The 27,226-nt window shown below is 46.0% G+C and overlaps 1 protein-coding gene and 1 pseudogene across 1 annotated transcript in view; both read left to right on the top strand.

Moving 5' to 3' along the window:
* Positions 1 to 27,226, top strand: part of STAB2 (stabilin 2) — a 158,377-nt gene that overhangs the window by 67,307 nt on the left and 63,844 nt on the right. The window contains exons 19-32 of the mRNA XM_057742828.1: positions 464 to 526; positions 3,479 to 3,565; positions 4,425 to 4,511; positions 5,654 to 5,765; positions 8,161 to 8,341; positions 10,311 to 10,404; positions 11,615 to 11,773; positions 15,613 to 15,708; positions 17,384 to 17,479; positions 19,965 to 20,012; positions 22,138 to 22,274; positions 22,722 to 22,836; positions 24,916 to 24,993; positions 27,050 to 27,148. Coding sequence (XP_057598811.1) covers positions 464 to 526; positions 3,479 to 3,565; positions 4,425 to 4,511; positions 5,654 to 5,765; positions 8,161 to 8,341; positions 10,311 to 10,404; positions 11,615 to 11,773; positions 15,613 to 15,708; positions 17,384 to 17,479; positions 19,965 to 20,012; positions 22,138 to 22,274; positions 22,722 to 22,836; positions 24,916 to 24,993; positions 27,050 to 27,148 — 1,452 coding nt within the window. The remainder of the gene's footprint in view (positions 1 to 463; positions 527 to 3,478; positions 3,566 to 4,424; positions 4,512 to 5,653; positions 5,766 to 8,160; positions 8,342 to 10,310; positions 10,405 to 11,614; positions 11,774 to 15,612; positions 15,709 to 17,383; positions 17,480 to 19,964; positions 20,013 to 22,137; positions 22,275 to 22,721; positions 22,837 to 24,915; positions 24,994 to 27,049; positions 27,149 to 27,226) is intronic.
* LOC130857951 (small nucleolar RNA U3) lies at positions 20,708 to 20,792 on the top strand (annotated as a pseudogene).

The raw sequence follows: 27,226 nt of genomic DNA, 5'->3' as shown, positions 1-27,226 counted from the left end.
CACACCCCTTTTCTTCCTCCTGAATTCAGAACCTGTGGAGGGAGAAGCCCGGGAGACAGAAAGGCAGGGATTCAATGTTCAGCCTTGTTACTACTAAGCTAATTGGAGAACAGGGACTTGAGTGTGTGGCCAGTGCTAATACTTCGTCCCTGGCACAGGTGGGCAAATGCAGCGTCCCCTCAGGGACAGGTGCCTCTCTACATAGCCAGGGGCCGACCAGAAGCCTGAGGCCCGTGGATGGTCTGACCCTGAAAGAGGAAGAGGAAAGGGCTGCTCTCCCAAACTCCTCTGGCACTGACATCACTCCTCCTCTCTGGGGAGGAGGCAGTGGGGGCAGGGAGAGAGGCCAAGAGTGGTGCACTAGGGGACCTGCTTCACAGGGAGGACACATGAGGCCAGACACGGTGGCCCGCTGCTCCTTCTTACAGGGATGCCTGTACTGACCTTCTGTCTTTCCTTGCAGGGCACCTGTGTGAGCTGTTCCCTGGTGTATTGGAGCAAATGTCCTGCCGACTCCGAGCCCACGGTGAGTGTGACAGCTTCAGGGAAGCACATATCACCCTCTGGTGTGGTTTCTCATCCTTTCCATCTTCCCTCTTAAAAGCTATTCATTCCAACTGGGATAATATAAGGTTAGCTCTTAGCCTCTTATATTTGGGGAGATGGTAGAAAGACCACCTACACATCTGTGTTTGAGTCCTTGCTCTTTTATCCAAGGTAAGTTGCTTCACATTTTTACTCTAATTTTCTTATCTGCAAATAATAATAACAACAGCAGAAGCAGGATTAGCATAGCTAAAAACCCAAGCACGATGCCTAAATCAAATAGACATTCAGTAGATGTTCCCTCTTTACTTTCCCTCTTAAATATAATTCAGTGTTTGAATAAAAGAGGCAAAACTTTACCTCCACCCTCTTGCCATCTCTTCCTGGGCCTGAGAATTAAGTTGACATTAAGACTAATTAACAGGGCTTCCTAGGTGGCGCAGTGGTTGGGAGTCCGCTTGCCAATGCAGGGGACACGGGTTCGATCCCTGCTCCAGGAAGATCCCACATGCAGCGGAGCAACTAAGCCCGTGTGCCAATAAAAAAAAAAAAAAAAGAATATAAGACTAATTAACAGCAAAAAAAGCACAGATTTTTACTTGTACATAGGAGCTTCCATAGAAGAATAAAGACCCAGAGAAATAGGAAAACCCAAGTGCTTATATAGTAGGTTCAACAAAGACAGGTAACTGTGGAAAAGTAACTAAATTGTGAAATATATTTCACAATATATACCTACATCAAATCATTACCACTATGTTGTACATCTTAAACTGACAGAATTTTGTGTTTTTGTGTTTTTTTATTTTTTTGTATCTGCTATTTTTCAAGTGTCTTTAGTTCAAAATCATCCATATGCCAAAATGGCATATTTGGGGGTGGCATGTTCTGCTCACCTTCATTTGAATCTGCTCTCCCCAAGCATCATTCTGGAGAGAAATATAAGAAATATCAAGAAAATGACACTAGGACTATCAAAACCTTGTCAAGCTTGCTTGAATTCCATACACGTCTGTTGAGGATTGTAGAGCAGGTTCCAGAGGCATAAAGATGAATAAGGTATTGTTTGGTTTGGCTTGGTTTTTGTCTTGAGAAGCTCTCATCTAAAAAGGAAAACAGACCACTGTACAACAATCCATGGTTTATATGCCAAGTAAGTACTGGTAGCAAAAGCAACGTGTTCTAAGATAAAATTGATGATAGCAATTCCTGCCTCTAAATTCATCCTAGGAAAGAACTTCCCAGCCAGACAGTTCATTCCTCACTAGATCACTAAAGAAGGTGATGAGTTCTTTAACGCAGTTCTATTGTGGAGCATTTCATAAAGAAAAACATTAAAATTAAATGGGCACAGGTGTTCAGATATTTATTTTGCTCAATGAAGCCATCACCCCTGAGTCCTGCAGGATGCTGTCAAACAGGGGATATGGAGAGGGAGGAGGGAAGAGGAAGCCGTGGTGACTGGCATTCCAGTGGTTGCTGTGTGCCAGATATTGTTCTAAGTGCTTCACGCAGCAAACCTGCGAGGGGGCCACGCTATCACAACCAGTGTGTAAACTGAGAACTAAGGCGAGGAAACATCAAAGCCCTCACACAAGGTCACGCAGCTGGTTCGCGCAGACCATGGTCCTACATTGCCTCAGCCCAACGAAGGAGGAGGGAGAGAGGAAAGGAAGAAGTGAGACACATGGGTCAGAACCAGGAGAGCCCCGAACTGCCCCTCCCAGGCTCCCATGGTCCATACTTGGCTAATTATCCCAACAGCCAGCAAAAGGGTGAATAGTCTTTCCTCATTGACCTCAGAATTCCTTTAAACATCTACGATCTTAGGATTTTACTGCCTGTGAAGTTTTCATTGCTTTCTTCTTGAGTAAGAGCCTAAGATGAAGGAGTACCTCCATATCAATTTTATCTAACATAAAATTTGAGCCACGGACTAAATGCTCAGGACAAAACTTGAGATGAGCATTTTTGTCCCATTTCACAGATTGGGCGACTGAGGCCCACTAGACAGTATGACTTGCCTCTGAGATCCTAAAGTTAGTAGGTGGTAAGACCCATTCTCTTGACCTGCCACTTGCTAGCAGTATTCCTTAGAAAAAGAATTTAACCTCTCTGGGCCTCAGTTTCCTCATCTATAAAAAAGGGGTGAGAAATATCCACATGGAGTTGAAGATTGATGACCTCATATGGGCGATGTGTCTGGCCCTAGTATGTTCTCAATAAATGGCAATTCTTGGTGATTCTGAGTGGGTATCAGAGGTTAGAGAGTAGAAGGAAATCTGCCCCTACACCCCACAACTCCTAAGAGGAAAACTCAGACCATCACTATTTTGTTTGGTGGATCTTTGTACAAATTAGGGGAAATCTCTAATGGCTCCAAAATTTCTATATTGGAGTTGGTTAGGGATGGGTATGAATTGGAAGGGGAAGCTAAGCCACATGTTTTGGGATGCACAGGAACATGTTCTCTGATCGATTAGCAATGTCTGCCAGGGCATGAGAGGGGACAGAAAGGTACATAAGCCCCACGTTGTGCAAATCCTGGCCTGTATTCTTCCAACAAGGCAGCAGAGGCTTAACGGGGTGACTGAGCTCTACCTGGGCCCTGCGTTTGGTGTGTGCTCTTTCCTGGCGCCGATGGTAAAAGGGAAGTAGATTGTCTAGTGCAGCAGTCCCCAACCTTTTTGGCACCAGGAACCGGTTTCATGGAAGACAGGTTTTCCAAGGACCAGGGGTGAGGGGGATGGTTTCCGGATGATATTTATTGTGCACTTTATTTATATTATTATTACATCAGCTCCACCTAGATCATCAGGCATTAGATCCCGGAGGTTGGGGACCCCTGGTCTAGTGTATATAGAAGCTGAGTCATGCCCAGAGGACCTCAAAATGCAGACTGTGATGCTTTTTCTCATTGGCTTTCTTCCAGGCACTCTTCGTACGCAAATGTGTCTATACTGGCCTAATCAGGAGCCTGAAGAATGGCTGTGCCAGATACTGTAATGCCACCGTGAAGGTGAGGCGCGTGTGCAGCTGGGCCCGCATCCAGGCCACCAAGGCCCACACAGAAGCCAGCAGGGCGGGGCAGCTCTCGGGCCCCAGAGTCTGTGAGTCACAGGTTGCCCGAGGGGCCTTGGCCACGTCTTCCTGCAGAGGAAGCAAAGGGTAGAGTCTCCACATGGCGGCCAGGTCACCCCCTCCCTGAGTCCCTCCATCCCCCAGGTCCTATCACTCTTAATATGGAGCCCACACCCTTACGCTACCCCGCACGGCCCACCCTCTGCAGTGTCCCTGGCCCGTCTCGTACCCTCATTCCCATCTCAGCACCTGTGCCTTTGCCTCTCCCTCCTTCAGAACATTCTTCCAGGTTTTCTCGGGGCTGACTCATCTCTCAAGTCTCCATCCAACCATTCCCTCCTCTGTCCCCACCCAATCCACAGTGGCCCCCCAGTCTCCCCACACCTCTGCCCCCACCTGCCACCACTTGATAACGGTACTTTGTTTTCCCAGCACTTACCGCTCTCTGAAATCCTTTTTTTCTTTTTTCTTTTCTTTTTTTTTTTTTTTTTTAATTTATCATCTTTTGCCTGACTAGGTAGAACACAGGCTCCATGAGCACAAGCCTTTATCTGTCTTGCTCTGACGGTGTCACAGCCGGACCGGCAGCCAGGGGTGGCCCTCGGGGGGTTTGTGGTGAACAGATGACCGAGCACAGGCCAGGCCGGCATCTGTGAAAGAAAAAGTCACCCTCCTAAGGGTGGGAGGGGCTCGTACTGTTTGTGATCTTAATGGAAATGAAAATGTATTGATATTTCCTTGGAGGAACTGGCACACTGCCTGGGATTCCAAAAGGCAACATGCATTTTGTTTCTCAGATACCAAAGTGCTGCAAAGGCTTCTACGGGCCCGACTGCAACCAGTGTCCAGGAGGCTTCTTGAATCCGTGCTCCGGGAATGGGCAGGTGATAAGGACTGAGGCTTACTTTTTCACGAATGCTGAAGTTGACCTGTGTTAAATCAAGTCAAAAAATAATTTTTAAAACCACTAAACCAAGACATGATACAATGCCAGCCACTGTTCCCAGGGAGTGAAAGAAACAGACCGGTTGCTAAAAGAAGAGGTGTCTGCGGGAGAAGGACTCTTGCCTGGGGGAGGGGCAGGGGCTGGGATGTCCAGTGATGTCACTTCTGGTCTGCTTTCCTACTGCCGACAGCATGACCTTGAGCAACCCAGCAAGGCTCCCTGGACCCCACTTTCCTCCTGTGGGAGATAGCAGGGTTGGCCTGTGCTGATCTCAAGTTGTTTTAGGGCCAAGATTTTACTATTCTTAAAAAAAAAAATAGCTCTGCCCAGTGAATGCTTTTTTTAGCCCATCTGCAACACCTAGTGAAATGTAAGAGCCAAAACTCAACTCACCTAGCATGGAGGCCAGGGCTAAACAAACAAAGGTAGAAGTAGCTGTGATTCACATGGGGAAATTATGGATCCACACATATAAGAAATCCACATCGAAAACATGCCTCTTTCAAGAGGAAGGAAAAACTGCGCGACCACTAAGTGGGGACACCACATAGACGAGGGGCATAGGGCAAAGCTGCTACAAAGTAACCACTGAGCTGGGTGGTTTGTACAAGCCCCAAGCCCGATTCTGATGGGTGTCAGTCAATACAAAACTAACCTTGAAACAGCTGGGGCCCTGGGGGTAAAAAGCTCCCACTGAAGGGAGAAACACTGCAGTTTGGAGTCACATAGCGGAGCACGTGAGCATCTGGAGAGAAAGGCCGGCCTTCATTCTGAAGGTTGGTGGTTTATCAGGCCATCCCTTAAGCATTGTTTAGAGGTTCCATGTCATCACTGTGACCCCCCCCACCCGGCAAAGACTTCCCATGAAGTTCAGAATGCTGCCTTGGGACCCCCATATGTCACTGTCCTGGCTTCCCACCTGATACCCACAACTCCACGTTTCACAAGGGGTCCCAAAGAGTCATGTCAAGCAGAAATGAATCTGGATCAAAGAAGCAGACCAGGAAACAAAAGCATCTGGGACTCCTTGCTGGGGGTGTATGTTGTCCTAACTGCAGGGGCCCTGCCTTTTGTTCGCAGTGCGCCGACGGCCTCGAGGGCAACGGGACGTGCGTTTGCCAGGATGGCTTCCGAGGCTCCCAGTGTCAGTTCTGCTCGGACCCCAATACGTACGGACCTCGGTGTGACAAAAGTAAGTGTCACTTCCAGAGCTGTCTTCTGCCCCTTGGCCAGGGTCCCCGTGGCACTGCAGTGCCGTCCTGGTGTCAGGTGCCCTTGGCTTAGAGGATGCCCTTATCACAGGGCATTTCTTAAGCACTTGGGTCCCAAACGGCAGCACAGGCCAGATTGCCGGCCCCACGCACAGAGCTCTGAGATAGGAGGCCTGGGTGGTCCCTGAGGATTTGCAGCTCTAACAAGTCCCCTGGGATGTCAACACTGCTGACCCAAGACCACATTTTGCAAACCAGTCTTTTAGGGTTTCCAGACGTACCTGAAATGATTGTGGGCTCCACATCAGGAAACAGACTCCCCACCTTTCAAGCAGTCCTCTTCCATCAGCTCCTCCCTTTGCTAAATGTGTGACCTTGGGTTAGTTACTCTCTAGGCCTCAATTTCCTCATCTTTAAAATGGGGGTGGTAATAGTAACTACCTCGTAAGGTTAGCACGACAAGATATAAATGGAAAGCACTTGGCTTAGAACAACGGCTAGCACCTTGTATGCACTACCAATATTATTATCTGTTATTGTTATTATTATCTATTATTGTTGGTATTGTTGCCGTTACGCTAAGTTCAGTGGCATAAATGTCAAGAAGCTCATAGAACAAGTAGAAAGTTCCACAACACTAGGCACTGAACAAACGCACTTACATAATCTTAGAAAATACATTACGTTCTTAAAAATAACACCATGTGAATATTTAAGTATATAGGTAGAACTGTACATCTATATCCATCTAAGCTAAGATTGGAACTTGATAGAAGAAAACGAATAGATCAGAGCTTGCTATGCAGTCAAACCAACCTGGAGTTAAATCTCCACCCTGCAACTTACTGGCTCCATGACCTTAGAAAAAGTCTCTCATTAAAGCTCAGCTTCCCCATTTATAAAATGAAGATAGTGTTGGTACCCACTTCACAGGTTGTTAAGTTAGGTCATAATTTAGGACGTTAGCCCAGAGCACGCACCTTGCCAGCAACCGATAAATGTAAGCCCTTCTTATTACGATCGCTCCTAACTCCACTCATCTGTTACAAAACACACACCCTCTCTCCTCTCTTGCCTGATCTTTACAAGAGGGACGCGATGCCAGAGCCCAGCGGAGTCGGGACTGCTGATCCTAGTCCGGTGTTCTTTTTGCCAGATAAGGTTTTGCGGAAACAAATAGAGGTTTATTCCAAAGCTTGTTGACACAGGCACTTTTATGAGGCTTGTGGGCAGGATGCCAAGGCTGGGGCAGGAGTGGTGGGCTTCCTGCTCCAAAGCCTCTTGTTCTGGTCTGTGGCTACCCACCATCTCACGCAGGGGAGCTTCCTCTTCTTTCTGGGGTCTTCTTTCTTGCTAACTAAGCACTGGCTTTCTTAAAAGGTTGTGCAAAGTCTTTTTCGTTTTAAATCTAGCTGTGCTTTTCCAGGCCCCGCTCACCGTGTTTCTCTTTCCTGGATGCTGGCTCCAAGCCCCCACACTAACTCCTGTCCCATCAGTCCCTTCTGGGGCAAAACCCACATATTCGTTCATTTCTCATCGTATTTGAGCCCCCAGATCCTTACCACCTGCCTTTGAGGATCTCCAGAGTGTTCTTTTCACTCCCACATGCATAGGAGCCTGAGTCTGATAAGCTGGCTCATGTCGCAGTTTTTAAATACCTGTAATCAAAAGCAAAGTTAGCAGCTAAAGTTTAAGATAACAGACAGGTGGAAATGCCAGTCGATATACTGATCTACTGGTTATTCATGGTCACTAACGGAAATAGAATTTGAAGGTCTGAGTTCAAGTCCCTGTTTGGGAATGTACCAGCAAGTCAGGCAATTTGTTTCACCTTTCTGGGCTTCAGTTTCCTCATCTGGAAAATGGGGATGGTAAAAGTAGGCTGAGTCACTGAGGCTGGTGACTGTGAATGAGAGGGTACAGGATAAAGGCTGGCCCAACCCCTAGAACAAGGTCAGTGTGCAAATACTGACCATGAGTTAGCACTGGTTTGCTGATAGAGAGTGAAGAACAAATATGTAAGCTACACATCAGAGACTGTGCCGGCAGGAGAAGTCACTTCCAGAATGTCTTCAGGAAAAGAAATTTCCAGACTAAACTCTCCAACCATGAAGTAAGGTGAAAATTGAGCTCCTTGCCTCTTTCACACCATCACAACCCACCCTCCCCCTGCACTCCACGCACGGACACACAGGGCAGCCCAGTGACCAAGCTCTTCTTGCCAAGACAGATGCTGAGAAATAATGCCCAGAGCCTTCCTGGGTTCTGCCCTGACAGGAGTGGGGGGTGAGGGGAGGGGCCCCGTCCTCCATGACCCATGTGCCCATTGCTAAGCTTGTCCCCAAGCCCTGAACGGCCCTCTCCCTTCCCTTTCAGGGTGTCTATGCGTTTTTGGAACGTGCGATAACAGGATTGACAGCGACGGCGCCTGCCTCCCTGGCACCTGCAGGGCCGGCTCAGCCGGGAGATTCTGCCACAAGCAGCGCTCAGCGTGCGGGCCCTACGTGCAGCTCTGTCACATCCACGCCACCTGTGAATACAGCAATGGGACAGCAAGGTAGGCCAGGTTGGGGGGTAGGGTGCCACCCTGAACGGCCCACAGCCACTGTGTCACCTGTAGACACATCCAACCCATAACTAAACTCTTCGTAAACTAAGACCTGTTCTCTCCAGCTGCCAGCACAGCTTTTGTGGAGAAAACCTCAGACTGAGCTGGGCTCAAATTGCAGCATTCCCTGCTTTGAAACTTACGAGCTGTGTGACCTTGAGCAGATACTTAACCTTTCTGAGCCTCACTTTCATCATCAGTACAGTAAGGGTGATGTTGCCTACCTAGCAGGGCAGTTGTGGAAATTAGAAAAACTGAATGCCAAAGCACCCATCACCGGGGCTTCGTACCCCACAGGTGTTCAGTCATGGAAACTGCAACGATTATCATCGCTTGTGTGAAGGAGATGAAGATTTGCCCACCAAATTTCCAACCCTTTAAAAACGCCTTTACTTCCTAAAGTCGTTAATAACAACTGCCCTGTGAAAGGCATCTTACAAGAAATTGGATCGTTGGTCATTGGACCACCATTTTTTTTCTTAATGCTATCTAACATATGCAATGGGCTTGGGGGGAAAATGTCAGAGGAAATTTTCCTCTCTGGGAATATCTGGTTCAAAGGCATTAACGATGCACAAACATATCCTGGGAAATGCAGACGACATGCAGAATTCTTGGCCTTATTTTGGCAGTACTTTTCTTAATTTGTAATTACCTAGTCACCTGCTTACCTGTTTGTGATCTGTCTTCCCCAGCCGTCTGCAGGGGGCATGACTTTGCTCTTCCGCGGTGGTACAGTAGAAATGCCTCTTCCTGAGGAGTTAGTATATACATCAGTGCATAAGGCAGAAGTCACAAGTCACCAAAATCACCCTTAAAACCTCTTAAGAGAATTCCCTGGTCCAGTGGTTAGGACTCGGTGCTTTGGGTCTGAGTTCAATCCCTGGTCGGGAAACTAAGATACTGCAAGCCTCACTGTGCAGCCAAAATGATAATAATAATAATAAAATAAATAAATAAACAAAACCTCTTAAAGCACCCACAGAGGATCATCAACATAGGTCTGTATTTACTGCATAAACTTAGGTAAATCACTGTTGACACAGATCAGTCTATTTCTTCATTTGAGGACCAGCGAAAGTATTTAGTTCCTCTAGGATGCTTGACACATGAAAAATCATTTTGTTTAGATGTTTGTGAAGCATATATGATGGAATTTGCAGTAGTGACGTGGGGGTGTGATGGAGCCCCAGGGTGTCCCAGCATCACAGGGCTCTCAGTAAGTACTGGGTGACCAGACAAATGAATGGCCCCATTTAATAGTGAAAGTATCACAGTGGAGCAGTTTGAGAAGAGTGTCTAAGGGCACGATGGATCGTGGAATCAGGCACCTGCGAATGTTGTGCTCTAAAAAAAAAAGAACATCTGAGAGACCAGAGAAGGGAGGGAGGGGAGGTCTCACCTGACGGTCATGTTCAAATCACTGAAGAACTGTCACACAAAAGAGAGAGAGCTTTGTTCTCTGCTGAACCAGAGACAGTGACTTGAGGTACAGAGAGACAGATTCCAGCCCCATAAGAGCAGAGAAGCCGCCCGATGTCGAGCCTGAGAAGGTGCAAGTGTGAGCAAGTGCCCTGCTAAACGCTCCATGTGCGTTTACTCTGTATTACAGCTTTACGGGGGAGATGTTAGACCCATTTTCCAGGTGAGGAAACAGCCTCCCAGAGGTTAAAGGACTCACTCAGGGTCACACAACTGCTAAGAGGTGAGGCCTGGATTCCCACCCACGTGTGTCTGACTGCAGAGCCAGGAGTGCCTGTGACCACCGTGGTACACGGCTGCCCCCACTAGGGCAGAGTGTCAAGCCATCCGGCCGTGAACCGGCTCACCTGCGCCTGGCAGGTCTTCTTGTGGGGGAGGGGGATGGTTGGTGCTTATGTTTCTGGGGCTGACTTTGTGTGCTCACTCTTCTTTGCAGCTGTGTTTGCAAAGCAGGGTATGAAGGGGATGGAAACCTCTGTTCAGAGATGGACCCTTGTTCGGGATTAACCCGAGGAGGCTGCAGCCGCAATGTGAGTGTGGGTTCTTTATTTCCAAGCTGCCAGGTTTTTTAGGAAATCCTGAGGGAAGACCTTCCAAAAGGCAGTGTCGGATGACTTCATCACATGAGGCACATGTGCTTGATCCCTGCGTTTTAAAGGCGGTGCCAGGTGCCTTCTGTGAACCTTCGCTTCCTAAGTCCACATGTGCTGGGGGTGCCCCAGGTCCATATGTGCGGGGGGGTGGGGGGGGCTCCTAAAAACACAGCCAGAGAATCAGATGTTGGAGATCATTAGTAATAAACTTCTGATTCAAGCATTACAGCTTACCAGCGACTTTCATGTATGTGATCTCATTTGCTCCTCCCACAAACCCAATGAAGCAGATGTGGTTTATCCCCATTTTACTGATCAGGAAACTGAGGCTCAGGGACCTTAAGTGACTTGCCTTACATTCTATTAGTGTCAGGGCTGTAGCCCAAACTGACTGTTGCTTTCATTAATACCTTTTGAATATCATCACCACCACCCGGCCAAGGTCACCTTCATTCCTCACCCACAGTTTAATAACTGCTCTCCCTGATGCTCCTCTTGGCTCTACCCACAGCCAGAGTAGATCAGCTCATGTTTCCCCCATGCTGAAGTCTCTTTGGGAACTTCCCCTGGCTCTGAGGATGAACTCAGATGCAAATGACTTGCCCAACCCTTCATACTGCCCTTGGGCAAGCCCCACCCACTCAGCCTCATCTGGACAACTTACCTTGCACCTCTCACTCTGTCCTTCAGCCTCCTGGTGTGGTCATCCTGAAAGGCCTGGAATTGGTACAGATGGGAGCTTGGGCTAAGGCATCATAGAGACCCGGGTTCATGCCTCTTTACAGCTGTGTGACCTTGGGCAAGTCACTTAACTCCTCTGAGCCTCAGTTTCCTTATCTGTAAAATAGAGATAATCGCAGTACCTTCCTCAAGATGATGGCTTATACCTACAAAACTTTCAGAACAGTCCCTGGCTCAATAAATAGCAGTGAGGTTAGTGACGGTGGCCATTAGCCGGCCAACAGCAAGCAAATTTGTTCTTTACATCATCTTATCTTTCCATTGATCTCAACGCAAATGTGTTTTAATCATTGCCTGTGCAGTCCATGCACGTATATGCTTCTTCAGCGTACCTCTGGAAATCTTTGTTTTGCACTTGGAATCACGCAGCTGGACTGGGGTTTCGCTGCTGCTCTTCCTCCTGTAGGCAGACTGCATCAGGACCGGCAGGGGGGCCCACACCTGCGTGTGCCGGCAGGGATGGACCGGCGATGGAAGAGACTGCTCAGAGGTCAACACCTGCCTGCTGGCCGGTGCTGGTGGCTGCCACCACAATGCAACCTGTTTGTACGTCGGGCCCGGGCAGGTAGGTGTGATGAGGTGGAGAACAAAGACGAAGCAGGATTTCTCAGTGGGTTTTTTGTCCCGAGACACAGAAGTACTTTGGCTAGAACTTACTGCAGCTCTTTGCTCATTTGTAGCAGTGGGAAAGGGTTAATTGGCACAACAAACCTATGATGTAGGTACAATTTTTTTTCACCTTTTGACCCCATTTACCCTCACCACCCCAGCACCCCCCCTCCCCCCCAGCCTCTGGCAACCACCAATCTGTTCTCCTCATCTGTGAGCCTGGTTTTGTTTGTTTGTTTTTGATTCCACATATAAGTGAGATCATATGGTATTTGTCTTTTTCTCACCTATTTCACTTAACATGAAGCCCTCAAGGTCCATCCATGATGTTGCAAGTGGCAAGATTTCATTCTTTCTTTGGCATAATAATATTTTAATGTATACATACACCACGTATTCTTTATCCGTTCATCTGTTGATGAGCAGTTCAGTTGCTTCCATGTCTTGGCTATTGTAAGTAATGCCGCAGTGAACATGGGGGTGCAGATATCTTTTCGAGTTAGTGTTTCCCCTCTTTTTTTTAGATAAATTCCCAGAAGTGGAATTGCTAGAACATATGGTAGTCCTATTTTTAATTTTTTGAGGAACCTCCATACTCTTTTCCGCAGTGACTACACCAATTTACGTTCCTACCAGCAGTGCACCAGGGTTCCCTTTTCTCCGCTTCCTTGCCAACACTTTACTATTTCTTTTCTTTTTGATGATAGCATGAGGTAGTATCTCATTGTGGTTTCGATTTGCATTCCTCTGATGATTAGTGATGTTGAACATCTTTTCAGGTACCTGTTGGTTACCTGTATGTCTTCTATGGAAGAATGTCCCCTCGGATCTTCTGCCCATTTTTTAAATTGGATTGTTCGGGTTTTTTGCTGCTGAGTTGTATGAGTTCTTTATATATTTTAGATGTTAGCCCCTTATCAGATTATGACTTGTAAATATTTTCTCCCATCCCATAGGTTGTCTTTTCATTTTTTTGATGGTCTCCTTTGCCATATAGAAGCTTTTTAATTTGATGTAGTCCCACTTGCTTATTTTTGCTTTTGTGACCACCTAGGTACGATTATCATTCCATCTTATAAAAGAGGAAACTGAGGCATGGAGAGATTAAATTATATCACACAGAAACCAAGTCATGGGGTGAGATTCGCACCCAGACAGTCTGACTCCAGAACTGCCCTCTTGATTGCCACCCTTGACCACACTCTATATTTCTCTATAACACTCTACAGTTTGTTGGTCACTTTCACTTAACCTCATTTAAGGGAGACTGAGGCAGAGAAATCTACTTCTAAGGAATTAATCAGCTCCAGGGGAGGTGATGGCAACTGTAATAGGATTGCAGCCATGAAAAAGTCCTAATCATGGAAGAACTCACTGCATTCTTACGTCTTGCCAAGCATTTGCCAACAATTCCATTCGTTTTTGACTCACTTGAGTTGCCAGATTGCATCTGAGAAAGAAAAACAATTTCTTGGGATCGGTATTAGCCTGCTAAGGCTGCTGTGATGAAGTATCACTAACTGGGTGTCATAGAACACCAAAAATGTGTTGTCTCGCAGGATTGGAGGCTAGAGGTCCAGGGTCAAGGGGTCAGCAGGTTTGGTTCCTTCAAAGGGCTATGATGACACATCTGTTCCGTGCCTGTCCCCCAGCTCTGGGTGCTTTGCTGGTAGTGCTTGGTGTTCCTCGGCTTTTACGGGCATCACCCTAATCTCTGCCTTCATGTTCGCATGGCATTCTCCCTGTGTGCATGTCTGTGTCCAAATCTCCCCTTCGTATAAGGACACCAATCATATTGGATTAGGGACCCACCCGACTCCGGTGTGACCCCATCTTAACTAATTTTAACAATCCTTTTTCTAAATAAGGTTACATTCTGAAGTACTGGGGTGAGGGATTGGAGGTGCCCAATTCAACCCATAAGAGTAGCTATGCCCTTCTGCTCTGTCATCCTTTCTGCACACAAATTTGCAAAGCATTCTGATGGGGGAGGTAGAGGAAGAGAAAGGACTTTTTATAGGGTTTTGTAAGAAATAAAACAGGCCATAGCTAGGATTGCCCTCCCTAGTGTTACTAGGTGGCTTGAAAACTTGTAGGTATTCCCAACAGGCACAAATCCTAATTATCATGAATGTCTCTTTTAAAAGACGGACCACGTTTGGGTTAATATGTCAGGGATGGGGGCGCAGGGAGGTGCTACCCCAATACCAAGTATAGAAGATTAACCACTCTCTTTTATAAGGTCTTGCCCCATCATGTAAAGTTGTATACGTGTGCATATATTTGCATATAAGATACCCGATTTACCTTAAAAAGCATACATAGCAAATAATAGTTATACCCATAAAGATAAAAACTTACAAACAGGAGTTCTATACATTTCTTGCCACAACTTGATGGGACGCCTGTATCCCCTCTGCGTGTATCCACTCTCTAGACCAGTCCCTCAATAACCTTTTGCCAATCCGACGTTTCTGCTTTCCCACCTCCGTTGATTTCTCGGACGTGTGCGTGGACTCCCCAGTCCCCCCACCCTCTCCTGAGGTGCAGCCATGCCCCACTTCCCAGAAGAGCCTGCCCAGCTCACCCCCCCCCACCTCTGAACAGCAGTGGTCCTCAGCAGCGTCTCACGTGACCGTTCGTGCATGAGATTTACAGCATCTCTTGTTTTCCAGTGTTTATGATGGTGAGACTCTTCTTATCTACTTTGCATTCTTTGTCTTCCTCTCTTCAGGGAAAGCAGCGTCAAGGCTCGTTGCTGGTTCCATGATGGTCACTTAATACCTGTGTGTGTTGTCTGTCGAAGAGATTACTCCTTTTTAAGTTATGTTTTAAACTTCAAAATGATGTTTGATAATGGAAGACATTTAGGAAGATAAGAGTAGAGAAAAATGAAAACCATTCACAGTGCCCCCACAATCACCATGTGTGTGCTGGTGTATTTTTTCCTTCTGCTTCTTTTAATGCAGAGGTTTTTATTTTCCTCTGCACTGTTGCAACCCACTTCAGTTTTGTTTGGTTCCTCTTCTGTACTTAGCACAGACATGTCCCCATTTTGCCATGCAACCCACCACCATCATCGTATTTAATAGGTGCATCACCAGGGCCACTGCTTCTGTGGTCTGTGGTCTGGTTTGTGTGCTACACAAAACACCAAGCCTACGGGGCAAACAGGGGTTGAAACCTAGCCTGTTCACCCTGTTCACCAAGGTATGTACCCTGTTCACCAAGGTATGTATCCTGGTGCGGAGCTAACCATCCCCAGAGCAAGGGGGACTTTTTGTTGCATGATGAAACTGTCTACCTGCCAAGCCGCTTGCCATGGGTCAGCCACGTAGAGGTGGTGCCTTCCTCACATTTGCCTGCTTGGAGGGGATGCCCGTTCCACATTACACAATGTGCCTTATAGACTGGCAGTGACCCTGTGTATGGATCTCCACCAAGTGGGTGCCTCATGACTTACTTAATCTTTTCCTCTTAGATAGAGGGGCCAGTGTTTCCAGTGTGATGCTCTTTAGGATCTAAGTTCTCTCTGAGACAAATCTCCATATGGCCCCTCTAGGGTAATGAATTCAAAAAGTACCAAAGGACTCTCAGAATGGGAAATGTAACGTAGGAGGTGGAGACCAATAGCTCTGGAATCTGAAGTGTAATAAATGAAAGACATTAATGGTGTTCTCTAAAAGGGCCAAGCAGCTGTGGTTGCCATAGTTCATTTTGTGGTGCAGTGTGAGGGCGAGGCGTGGAAGGTGGTTGTTTCCAATAATCCCTTCAACTTTGCTCTTGGAATTACAGAATGAGTGTGAGTGCAAGGAAGGATTTCGAGGCAATGGGATTGACTGTGAACCAATAACATCATGCTTGGAAGAAACTGGGAAATGTCATCCACTGGTGAGTTACTTGATTTTTTTTTTCATTAATACTTCAAAAAAATTCCTTGAGAAACAAAGAAGGTTGGGTTATTTTTTATCTGGGTCCAGTAATAAACAAAATCTTTCTTACTCCCAAAGGGAGTCCCTAGGCAGAATGTGTGTAATTATTACAACTTTCACTCCGTTCCAAAGCTTGGAAGAACCAACATACAATTGCCAGATAAGATTCCCAGTTAAATACAAGGTTCCCAGTTAAATCTGAATTTCAAATAAATGACAAATAATCCTTCAGCACACATATGACCCAAATATTAGACAGGACAAATTTAAACAAAAAATTATTCATAAATTATCTAGAATTCGTACCTGGTATTTTTATTTGCTAAATCTGGACATTTTAAATCAGAATAGTTTAAAGGGTAACTAGACTCCCATTTTGAATGTCATAACAGAGTTTTACCCAAATTATTGGTGAAAATGCCCATTCAAGGGTAGGTTGAGCCTTGTGTCTAAATTATGGAATAGCAGGCAAAGATGTTATAGCTGGTTGTCTTCATGTTTTTAAAAGAATGTCACTAAGCACTCAGCATCAGAACCCATTAATATGACATCTTTGTCACCGTGCTTTTGGTATCAAGTAACAGAATCCACACAAATCAGCTTAAGCAAAAAAGGAATTTCTTGGACGTACACCCCCAGAGTAGCTCCATAGGTAGGAATTATAACAACTTCCCAAGCGCTTAGAATCAGGATCCAGGCAGCTTCTTCCCTCAATCCTCTCAGACCATACAGTTTTTCATATTGCTACTCCCTGTGCTTTTACTTTCTCTCTCTGTCTTTGTCTCTCTCTCTCTCCCAACTTTAAAGTACAGTTCTGTGCATCTTGGGGTACATGACTCCCTGTTCTTAGAGAAATGTCTACCCCACTACCAGTGATACCCACTCACTTAACAGCACCCCATGTCCCAATTCTAACTCATAGGAGAAAGGATCTGACCAGCTCAGCTGGATCCAGGTGTCCACATATGAGCCAGTTGATGATGGTTAGGGAGTGAGGTGACATACCACAAACAGGACTGCCAGGCCCACCCCTAGTAGTATGGGCAGGTGGGTAATTTTCAAAGAAAAAAAATTGAAGGAGATGTCCCTAAAGTATCTGTTACCCAAGAATCACAAAAACACTTCATAAAGCTGGAGAAGCTCCAACACTCTTGATTAATTTAAATCCAACCAAGCCCTGACATTCCAAACGTGAGAGGTTATTGGAAATTTCACTTCATTCCAAAGCATGGAAGAATCAATATAGGGTTGCCAGAGAAAATGCAAGACACCCAGTTAAATTTGAATTTCAGATACACAGTGAATTCTTTTCCAGCACAAGCATGTCCCCAAGTACTATATGGGACACACTTATACAAAAACCTCTTCATTTATCTGAAATTCACATTAACTGTGTGTCCTGATTTCTGCTTGCTAAATGTTGGCAGGGATGAAAAGAAAGACTCTAATTGTGGTTCCACGAGACCTGCACCAAACCTGCAGAAAGGGCTAAGGGCCTGCAGGTTCCTGCCACCATCTTTCAGCCCTGGATTTGCAGTTCTCGCTGCGGACAGCGCCTGAGGAGTCACGGGTGTATCTCATATCTAATGCTTTAGTTAGGAAAGCAAATCATTTCTCTCATTTCTCTGTATCAGGCAACCTGTCAGTTTACTTCTTCTGGCACCTGGAGCTGTGTTTGCCAAGAGGGCTACAGAGGAGACGGCCTTCTGTGCTACGGAAATGCCGCAGTGGTAAGTCCTCTAAGAGCAACTCCAGTACAGAATAATAGACACAAAAACTTCAAATTTAAAAGAAAGAGGAAAACAAAACAAAAAAACAAAAAACGCTCTTGGCTAGGATGCCTTTAAAGTGCTCTACTAGTCATTCGCTCCAGGAGATTTTATCTGAAGCAAGCTGCTTCTCACAAACGGCATATGTGCCTCTGTGGGTCACAAATTTTCTCCAAGTTGAAGGGGGGTAACTTTTATTTGGCACCTTCTGTGTACCAAGCAGTCTTGGCTTCCCTTTCTTGCCATTCTGCCTCTTTCTAGTCCCAGACTTCCCAAACGAGCAAATAACTGGCCCCTGCTGAGCTCTCGGGCAATCCTGTCCGGGTTGTGTGCCTCCGGTAGGTACCCGGAGTACCCAGCACTTACACCTAACTAGGGTGCATGTGTGTGTGTGCACCTTCTGCATACCAGGCACCTGGCTAAATCCTTAACATGCAGCAGCACCTCATTTAAACCTCACCACAACCCTCTGGGCTTATGGCTTTATTATGCCCATTTTACAGACGAGGAAACTGAGAGCCTAAGCAAACTTGCCTAAGGTCACTCAGCTGTCTATGTGCAGAGCCCAAGCACTTAACCATTAGTATGTTCTATCAGCGTAGGACACGTCCCACCTAACTGCCTGTCTCCCCACTGGACTGTCAACTCTTGAGGGTAGCGCTTTGTCCTTATTTCCTACTTCACTCCTACTGTTCATAAAGGTTTGTTGAAATGAGAAAGTAAATTAGTGAATTTTCTCATTGCTCACTTTTTATTCAACTCACTAGAGTTTGGTTCCTGCCCCTCCTCTCAATGGAAACCACGGGTCTAATAGTGCCCAGGGCTGCACCTGCCCTAACGTGCTCCCTGGTGGCTACAGCATCTGACCTTGGCCTCCCTGCCTATCAGGGTCCTTCCCACCATTCACTGCACCCGTTTCTCCCATCAGGCCATCTCCTGACACCCAGACCGTGGAGCATGGACCCAGTGTTTTCTCTGCATTCTCCATGGGCCACATTTCCTAAAACCTTAAAACCCTAAAACCTTGCTTTCATAATGCCTCTCTCTTCCCACGGAAAAGAAGATCAAGTCCAAATCTTTGGCCTAGTTCTCTGAGGACGTCACACGGACTCAACTCACTTCAGTCAGCCTAGCTGAGCTGTCCCCTTCCCCGCTCAATGCAAGCTCCATTTCCCTCCGCCACGGACCCAGCCTCAGGTCTTTCTGTCACCAGGCCATGTCTAACTCATGTCCTCCTCTGCTTGAAGTTGAAGGGATTACCCAAGCATCTCAGCTCTTGTGCTTATCCATTTACTAACTGATTTACTCTTTAACCAGTATTTACTAACTTGTTCAATAACCTCAACTACTTTCAAAAAGGAATTAAGACAGCTCTGAGATGTATTTCCTTTTGGTAAATTTGCACATAATTATTGTTATTGCCATTTTCGTGGTGTTGGATAGTTTTAAAGATGCTTTCACGTACGTTAATGCCTGTAACGTTCATAATCCTAGGAGCAGGGATGTACTCATCTTTTCAGATGAGGCACTCGAGTTCTCAGAAAGGTTCAGTGACGTGCCCAAGATCACACAGCGGGTAAAATGGCAGACCTGGGATTTGAACGCAGTCTTTTGTAACTCAAAGTCCAGAGCTTTCCTTATCTATTTCTTTACACCTTAAAACATCACTGATCTTTTCAGATCTGGGTTATCTTTTCAAATCTTAATGTCCTCAAAACAACTATAAGTTGCATAAGATCAAGGACCATCTTTTCTCTTTCGTATCTAATATCCTCCTTCACTCCAACCTGGTACCAACTGTGATGGTTCAGTATATATGTTCATTAACAAGTCCCACGGTGGATACATTAAAAATAACAGTGGCTAAAACTTACCGTGTCCTGCATGCCAGCCTCTATTCTAAGCACTTTAAATACGTTAACTCTTGCGATTTCTACATCAACCCTCTCAGCTGGAGCTTTTATCATCCCTATTTTACAGCTGGGAACGTTGAGGCCCGGAGGGATGACGTAACTTGCCTAATGAACTAGGAAATGGCCGAACTAGAAAGAAAACCGAGGTGGTTCGGCATCGTGTCCCAAGCCCCTGCCCGATGCGGGCTCTGGAAGGGGGCAGCTTCCTGAGCTCTGTGACCCTCCTGTCGCGCTGGGTGGCCGTGTTCTTACAACCTAAACTCTTATTTGCATGAATTTGAGGTTGTGGTTTCATTTGAAGTCTCTGGAATTACTCCTTTACCTCAGATATAGAAGATAACTCAAGCCAATAAGCATGAAAGACACGCACAGTGCTGGCAACACGGGGATTCATCCAGCCTGGGTGTCGTGCATGTTGGCATCGGCGAGGCTGGCAAGGGTGATACCCAGAGATGCCTGTGATGGTGCCTCTCGCTGATCCTCCTCTGTGTTTTCTCTCCTCTCTCCTCCATCTCTTGCATGAAATGAATAAGGAATTGTCCTTTCTCTCCGCCGCAGCTGTATTTAACCAGTGGATAAATGTGAGTACCTTTGCTGGAATTAGAATGTGAGTACCTTTGCTGGAATTAGAATGTGAGTACCTTTGCTGGAATTAGAATTAGAATTAGAAATTTGGACTACATATATAAAAAATGGAAAATGCAGCTGGCGAGGGGGAGGGAGACTAATTGTCTAGAGCAGCGGTTCTCAGCCCTGACTCCCCTTTAGAACCATACGGAACACATTTCTTTTTTCAATAGTCCTGCCTAGGCTCCCACCCCCAGACACTCTGATTTGATTGGGCAGAGGTTTGACCTGGGTATCAGTGTATTTTAAAAGCCTCCCAGTGATTCTAACATGCAACCAGGGCTAAGAGCTTCTGGTCTAGGATAAGCTGGGGTGGTCGACTTTTCAACCAATCCAAATATATATGTATAGCTTCCATTCATCAAAAGAGGTATTTTTGAAGAGTCAGCATAATTCATCATGGTAATTCACCAAGTTAGATTTGGCATTTATAGTTGCAATACTGTCATACTTCATGTGTGCTTAGCCCTCAGCCCAACCTGCCCAGAGAAGCTTTTCCCTCTACCTTGGAAAGTTCTATAACAAAGAATCCAACCCCCACCATCCCCAAGTGTCTGAATCTCTGTCATCTTTGCCTGAGTGGCCCAAGGTGGCAGGTTCAGCCAGCCGTTGTGATAAGCGGTTTGTCCCCTTTAAGAAGACAGGTGCCAAGACTATACTTTCAAGGATCATTTCTATAGTTCGTTACTAGAGAGGTTTTTAAAGAAGATGTGGCACATATATACAATGGAATATTACTCAGCCATAAAAAGGAATTAAATTGAGTTATTTGTAGTGAGGTGGATGGACTTAGAGTCTGTCATACAGAGAGAAGTAAGCCAGAAAGAGAGAAACAAATACCATATGCAAAACTCATGTATATGAAATCTAAAAAAAATGGAACTGATGAACCCAGTGACAGGGCAAGAATAAAGATGAAGCTGTAGAGAACGGACTTGAGGACATGGGTGGAGGGGCAAAGGGAAAGCTGGGGCGACGGGGAAGACTAGTATTGACATCTATACACTACCAAATGTAAAATTGATAGCTAGTGGGAAGCTGCTGCATAGCACAGGGAGATCAACTCGAGGATGGGTGATGCCTTAGAGGGCTGGGATAGGGAGGGTGGGAGGGAGTTGCAGGAGGGAGGGGATATGGGGTTATATGTATAAATACAGCTGATTCACTCTGGTGTACAGCGGAAACTGGCATAACAGTGTAAAGCAATTATATTCCAGTAAAGAGCTTAAAAAAAAGAAGACAAGTGCCAGGATAGGCAGTGTCTGGTTAGCAGCCACTCCAGGACAGCGTCCTGTTGCTTCTATGTGGGGTCTTTCTGACCCGCATCACATGGGAGAGCAGAGACTGAGGGTTCTAGAGCAGGTGCTAATTTCCATACAGACCCACTCCACACACATAAGCTTGCCCCGTGGTGGGCTGGACCCCGCTCACCCTAGCTCATGAGAGCACAGCTTTCCCAGCTCCTTTCTATGCTGTCGTGGTGGTAGCTCGAAATCAACCATGATGGGAGAACTTATACCACAGAAAGCAGCAAACACGACAAACCAGGCCTTTTGTTTGTTTGTTTTTCCTGGAGAGCCAGTTGTTAAACATAAGCCCACCACTGCTTCTACTCGGAACTAGCTCTAGGTGAGTAGATAAAGTTTGATTTCAGGCCTCTCTCTCATGCTGAAACTTCCTGGAATCTTCCCACCATCCTTATTGCAAAGATATCCAAGGAGTCTCAAGGTTCTCTGTACACACGTGCACACACACACACACACGATCCTCTCAAGACTGTTCTCTGCCTCTTCATTTAGACAAAAGGTGAATGACTGATAATGACTCAAAGTGTGACCTGATCAGGAAAATTTGCCTTTTGTCAAGGTTCCCACATTTAAGTAAAAGGAATGAGTCTCAGAAGGGAAGAAGGGGCATCAGCCAGTAGGTGGGGTGGATTTGGGAAAGGGGTTCCTAGGACCTTCCCACTGTCTCTGACGTTACAGCACATGGGAAATTGTCATCTCCGCCAAGCATTAAGTCAGCCCCATTTGTCCTCCGACGTGAGTCAGGCCACTTTCTTTTCCTTCTTCGATTCAGAATGCTTCCTTACAACCCATGCTGTCAGCCGCTTCAAACCTCACCATCCTCGTGCCTTCCCGACAAGCTATTGAGGACATGGACCAAGACGAGAAAGCCTTTTGGTTGACCGAGAGCAATATGCCTGCCCTCATAAAGTAGGTATTATGTATTTTACTCTCCATGATGTCTTACTTACTGGCATCAGTGTGAATGAAGTTCGGTGGAGGGAGGCCACATAGTCCTCCAGATCCCAGACCTTGCTTGAGGGTCCCCTCCCCTCCTTCCCCGAGGAGGGAAGTTGTTAACATGATTGACAGCCATCTCTGTGCTAACTGCTTTAGGTACAACCCGGGACGTACGTATTAACCTAGGTGACCCTCCCAAGGACCCTGTGAGATAGGCGTAATTATTCCTGTCTCACAGGTGTGGAAAGCGAGGCACAGGGTGATTAAGTACCTTAACCCCAGGTGCCATGGCTAATGGTTGCAGGGGGAAGTTTTGAACCTGGTGGTCTGGCTCCAGAACCTACTCTCCTAACTACTCACAATGCCACTGCCTCAAGCACTGATACCTCATCACAGCGCTATGGACTATTGTTCTAGGTACCACACGCTACTGGGCATGTACGGAGTGGCTGATCTGCAGGCTCTGTCACCTTCTGACATGCTGGCAACGTCCTTACAGGGCAACTTCCTCCACCTGGTGAAGGCGGACGGGGTAAGAGAGCCCCGCACTGTGTCTATTTAGTGGAAACTTGTGACCTATGTTCATAGTGTACTTTTAAATTTTTTCTATTATGGAAATTTCCAGACATGAGCAAAAAGAGATGGAGAATAAAACCTCCATGTAGGTATCCTCCAGCTTCAACAATTATCAACATGTATTGTTGTACAAATACACACACACACATAGACACACACACAGAGTTACTCTGTAGCAGGCATTCTATACAAGAAGTCTCTCTGCACGCTGGTTGGCCACAGGTGCTTCCTGACAGACCACAGACTGATCCAGAAAGGCAAACCTTTCATTTCTTCTAGGTGAAGGCCGTGGAGTTTCACAACTTAGATTTTTATGTGTGGTTAACAGCTGGTAACCTACTAATTGAGTCATTACAGATTACTACAATTTTATGTTAAATTAGGGTCAGTCAGTCAACAGATATTTATTGAACACCTACTATGCACCAGGAACTGATCTCAGTGCTGGAGACAGGACAGTGAACAGGAGATCGGAGCCCTATAGAAGCTCACCTTCTGGCATTTTCCACAGTGTTTCGAGGACTTGGATTTGGTTTTCTGTGAGGAAGTCTGGCTGCCTTGCTGAATGCAGCAGTGTTTTAAAGCTCGTTCTATGAACTGCACAAGAGGAGGATGGAGGCTTTACTGGGAAGTGAGAACTGTCCCGTCAGTGGAGCATGGGACAGAGTCAGAATGTTCTAGAACTGCTGCTCTAAAACATTTCTGCCTTCCTACCCATCAGTGATGGTGCTGTGAAAAGGCTCTCTGCCTAGTGTTACCTAAATATATGTGCTTCACCAGATCATTCCTTTTAGAAAGCAGAAAAGAGTCACATACGGTCCCATGGACTCTTTACATTTTATAACAATAATGCTAAAATGTCACATGCATGTATCAGACAATGGGGGGTTTTCCATTGGTGTTTTAAATTGTTGATTCTCTGAGCAAGCATTAACTGAACACCCACCCTGGGCAGGCTCATCCCGGGTTCCGTAGATTTAGAAGTAAATCAATCAAGACCTGTGAGCTGGAGGAGCTAACCAACAAAGACACAGTTGTCATAGATTCTTTCTTATATCTGATATAAATGTCTCCATGTAACCAAAAGAAATGTGCAAGGTGGCCAGGATTGTTTGCTTCAGGACCTCTGCTGATGCGCTCAGGGTGAGGCAAGTCCCCTCTGCACCCAGGCTTCCCAGGAGGAATTTCAGACAAAGGGCAGTGGTGGGAGAAGAGGAGAGGAAACCAGAGAGAGCGGAGTCCAGTTGTGTCATTCTTGGTTGGTGGCTGCCTGAGTGGGCATTTGGGTTTACTTACCTCCATTCCCCATGTAATTAATACTCTTGAAAGATCAGTAACTATCTGTATTAGTTTGCTAGGGCTGCTATAACAAAGAACCACAGACTGGGTGGCTTAAACAACAGAAATTTTTGTCTCAGAGTTCTGGAGTCTCAAAGTCCAAGGTGAGTGAGTGGTCCTGTCTGAGGACTCTGAGACCAAGCTCTCCCCTTGGCTTGTAGACGACCGTCCTTCGTGTTCACGTGGTATTCTCCCTACGTAGCTGTCTGTGCCCAAATATCCTCTCCTTATAAGGGTACCAGTCATATTGATTAGGGCCCACCCTAATAATCTCGTTTTAAGTTGATCACCTCTGTAAAGACCCTGTCTCCAAATAAGGTCACATTCTGATGCACTGGGGATGAGGACCCTGACATACAAATGTTGGGGACACAATTCAACCCACAACACTATCTGCGGTGTTCTTCCAACTGCAGGGTCACCTTCGTGAGCCTCAGCCAGAACTTTTTTTAATGAAATAGGATGGAGTGGAGTAGAATTGATGATCAGGTGCCTCCCACATGGTAGAGGAAAGTATTATTTCATGTCAGTTGTGTGTGTGTAGGTGTCAAGTGGCTCACAATTTTAAAATATTTCTGTGTATCGTGGTCCAAAAGTGAGAAGGTCACTACTGCTCAAAAAGGGGAAAACCCAGAAATAATTCAATCCCTGAGTGTACTCCATAGGGACTCATCTTTTCACTGTGGTGCCTTTACAGAATATCACAATCGAAGGGGCATCCGTCATCGATGGTGACAACACAGCCACCAATGGAGTGATACACATCATCAACAAGGTACCAAACCACCTCCTCCCACACATGTTGCATCTCTTCTCCTTTTGTTATTTATCCTCCTGTGCAGTATCTTTTGGGGGGGAAAATACTTAGCCTTAATGTAAAAGTAACTTGTACTGTGCATCATTATTTTTATTTTAAAACCATTTAGAGGCTCTACTCATTCAATAAGGCTCAGTTACTATATACTCAACCTGTATCCTGCAGTGGATCCTGTATAAAGTGTGGCCACATTTGTTATTTATGAGAACATCTTACAAGGCACATGAGAACCTTAGTATTAGGAAGTCCACACTCCCAGATGGGATAAAATCAAGTTGCCTGGAGGAGAGGCAACTGGTTGTGTATCACTGGTCCTCTCCCCTCTGCATTACGGTGCCCTAGAAAAAAGTGGAAACAAGTAGAAAAGGTATTGTGGAGTTTTTATTTTCTTCTAAGATGCAATTCAACGGTATTCAAAGGTATGAAATAGAAAAAAAAAAGTTTAATGGGGAACGAGCTTTCAGCCTATCCTATAATTTTCAGTTCCTATATTAAGATCTTCATTTAAAATTAAAGTTAGAATTTAGGGTACCTTGGGAAATGTTGAAAAGTGGAAGATTAGAAAAGACAATTAGCTAATTGCATTTTAACTAAAATTATTCTCACTTGGCACTTACACTCTCAATTTTTATTTCAAGTTACAGAACACGTTAACTATTTCTGTTCAGGAAACAGAGGCTTCTTATAAGACTTCTGAGTGCAATACTTTGCGAAGACCTTGCAATTCTCTTGTGTTACCAAGAGGCATTAAGAAATACAACATTTTTTGAGCAAGTGATGGGTCACTCGCAGGGAACTATGCTGGGCTTAGTGGCTTCATGTATCAGAAAGCAACATTGCTTACCGAGAGTATTTTTCTCCTCCAATACTGGCTTTTCAAAGTACTAAAAAAAAAATCTTAAAAAAAAAAAAGAACATAAAATTACATCTTCTCATTTACATTTTTTGTGAACACAACCTCATTAGTAAAACGTCCCTCGACCCATGTCCTCTGCTGAGTGCTATTACCACAGGGGCCCGTTCACGTCCCACCTCCTCTGTGAAGCCATCCCTGATCCCTGCAGCCCACATCACCAAGTTTGATGTAGTATCAAGCGGGTAAGTTCTAGAATCATACAGCATCTGGGTTCAGGCACTTAGCTGACTGTGTAAACTTGGGCAAGTTACGTAACCTCTGAGCCTCATTTTTCTTCCCTATGACCATTAAACAGCACCTTCTCTCTAAGTGTCTGCTGCCTAGTGAGACCCCAGTAAATGTTGTTTTTATTCCCTTTTCCTTCTTCTGAAATCCTGTGGGACTTCTCAGTATAGGGCTCATTTGGCCTAACTGTGCTCCCTTGTTTTGATAGTTCTTAATGGAATAGGCTGTGAGCCCCTGTGGGACGGCACGTCCTGGAGGGGTGGCGCCGCACCTTCTCTGTGTCCCTCATCACATTACCACCTCGCCTTGTGTGCAGCTGACAAGCCCCCTAGGTGCCAGGCATGGTGCTAAGTATCGTGCATCTCATTATCTCATCTGATGTGTATAACAACCCTCAGACAGTACATGCCATTCTCCTCACTTCCCAGAGGAGACCCCCGAGGGTCCTCGTGGCTGAGTAATGGGATGGAGGAAGAAGTTCATGTGGACACAGAGATTCACGGACGCGTGTCAACTGATTCAAGTTCGCTGCTTAGCCTCTGGGTTGCAGTGGCTCCTTAAGGAGCTCCTTTTCTCCCTGTCCATTGGACACGGTGGTCCCCTTTGTCAGGGCCGCCATGAACAGTTGTGCAGGTTGTTCCCTGCCTGGAGGTGCCTGGTCTGATGGTGGAGTAGGGCTGAAATCCATCCCACTTCACCCCCCAAGTTACACACCCATCCTTGGTCTTGCAAATCATCAAAAGAAAGGATACCTTGTTTGCAAGTTGCAGAGGCTTCATGACCGCATATTGTTATGTGATATGAACCTCTGCACTAGAGCGCAGCAAGTCCTGCCAACCCAGGCTAACAAAATTTTGGGGCTTCCTTTCCCAGGTTCTGGTTCCCCAAAGAGGTCTAACTGGCTCCTTACCAAACCTACTCACCCGGCTGGACCAGATGCCTGACTATTCCATCTTCCGGGGCTACATCATTGCAAGTACCACGTTCCCTGCATGACCCTCTGCTCAGATTATCTGGAAACAGAAGTCCCTCATGCACTCCTGTCTCTTT

The sequence above is a fragment of the Hippopotamus amphibius genome, chromosome 7 (genome assembly GCF_030028045.1).
Source record: "Hippopotamus amphibius kiboko isolate mHipAmp2 chromosome 7, mHipAmp2.hap2, whole genome shotgun sequence".
NCBI lineage: Eukaryota > Metazoa > Chordata > Mammalia > Artiodactyla > Hippopotamidae > Hippopotamus > Hippopotamus amphibius.
Note: the sequence above shows the minus strand (reverse complement) of the source record. Positions and strands in the feature narration are given on the sequence as shown.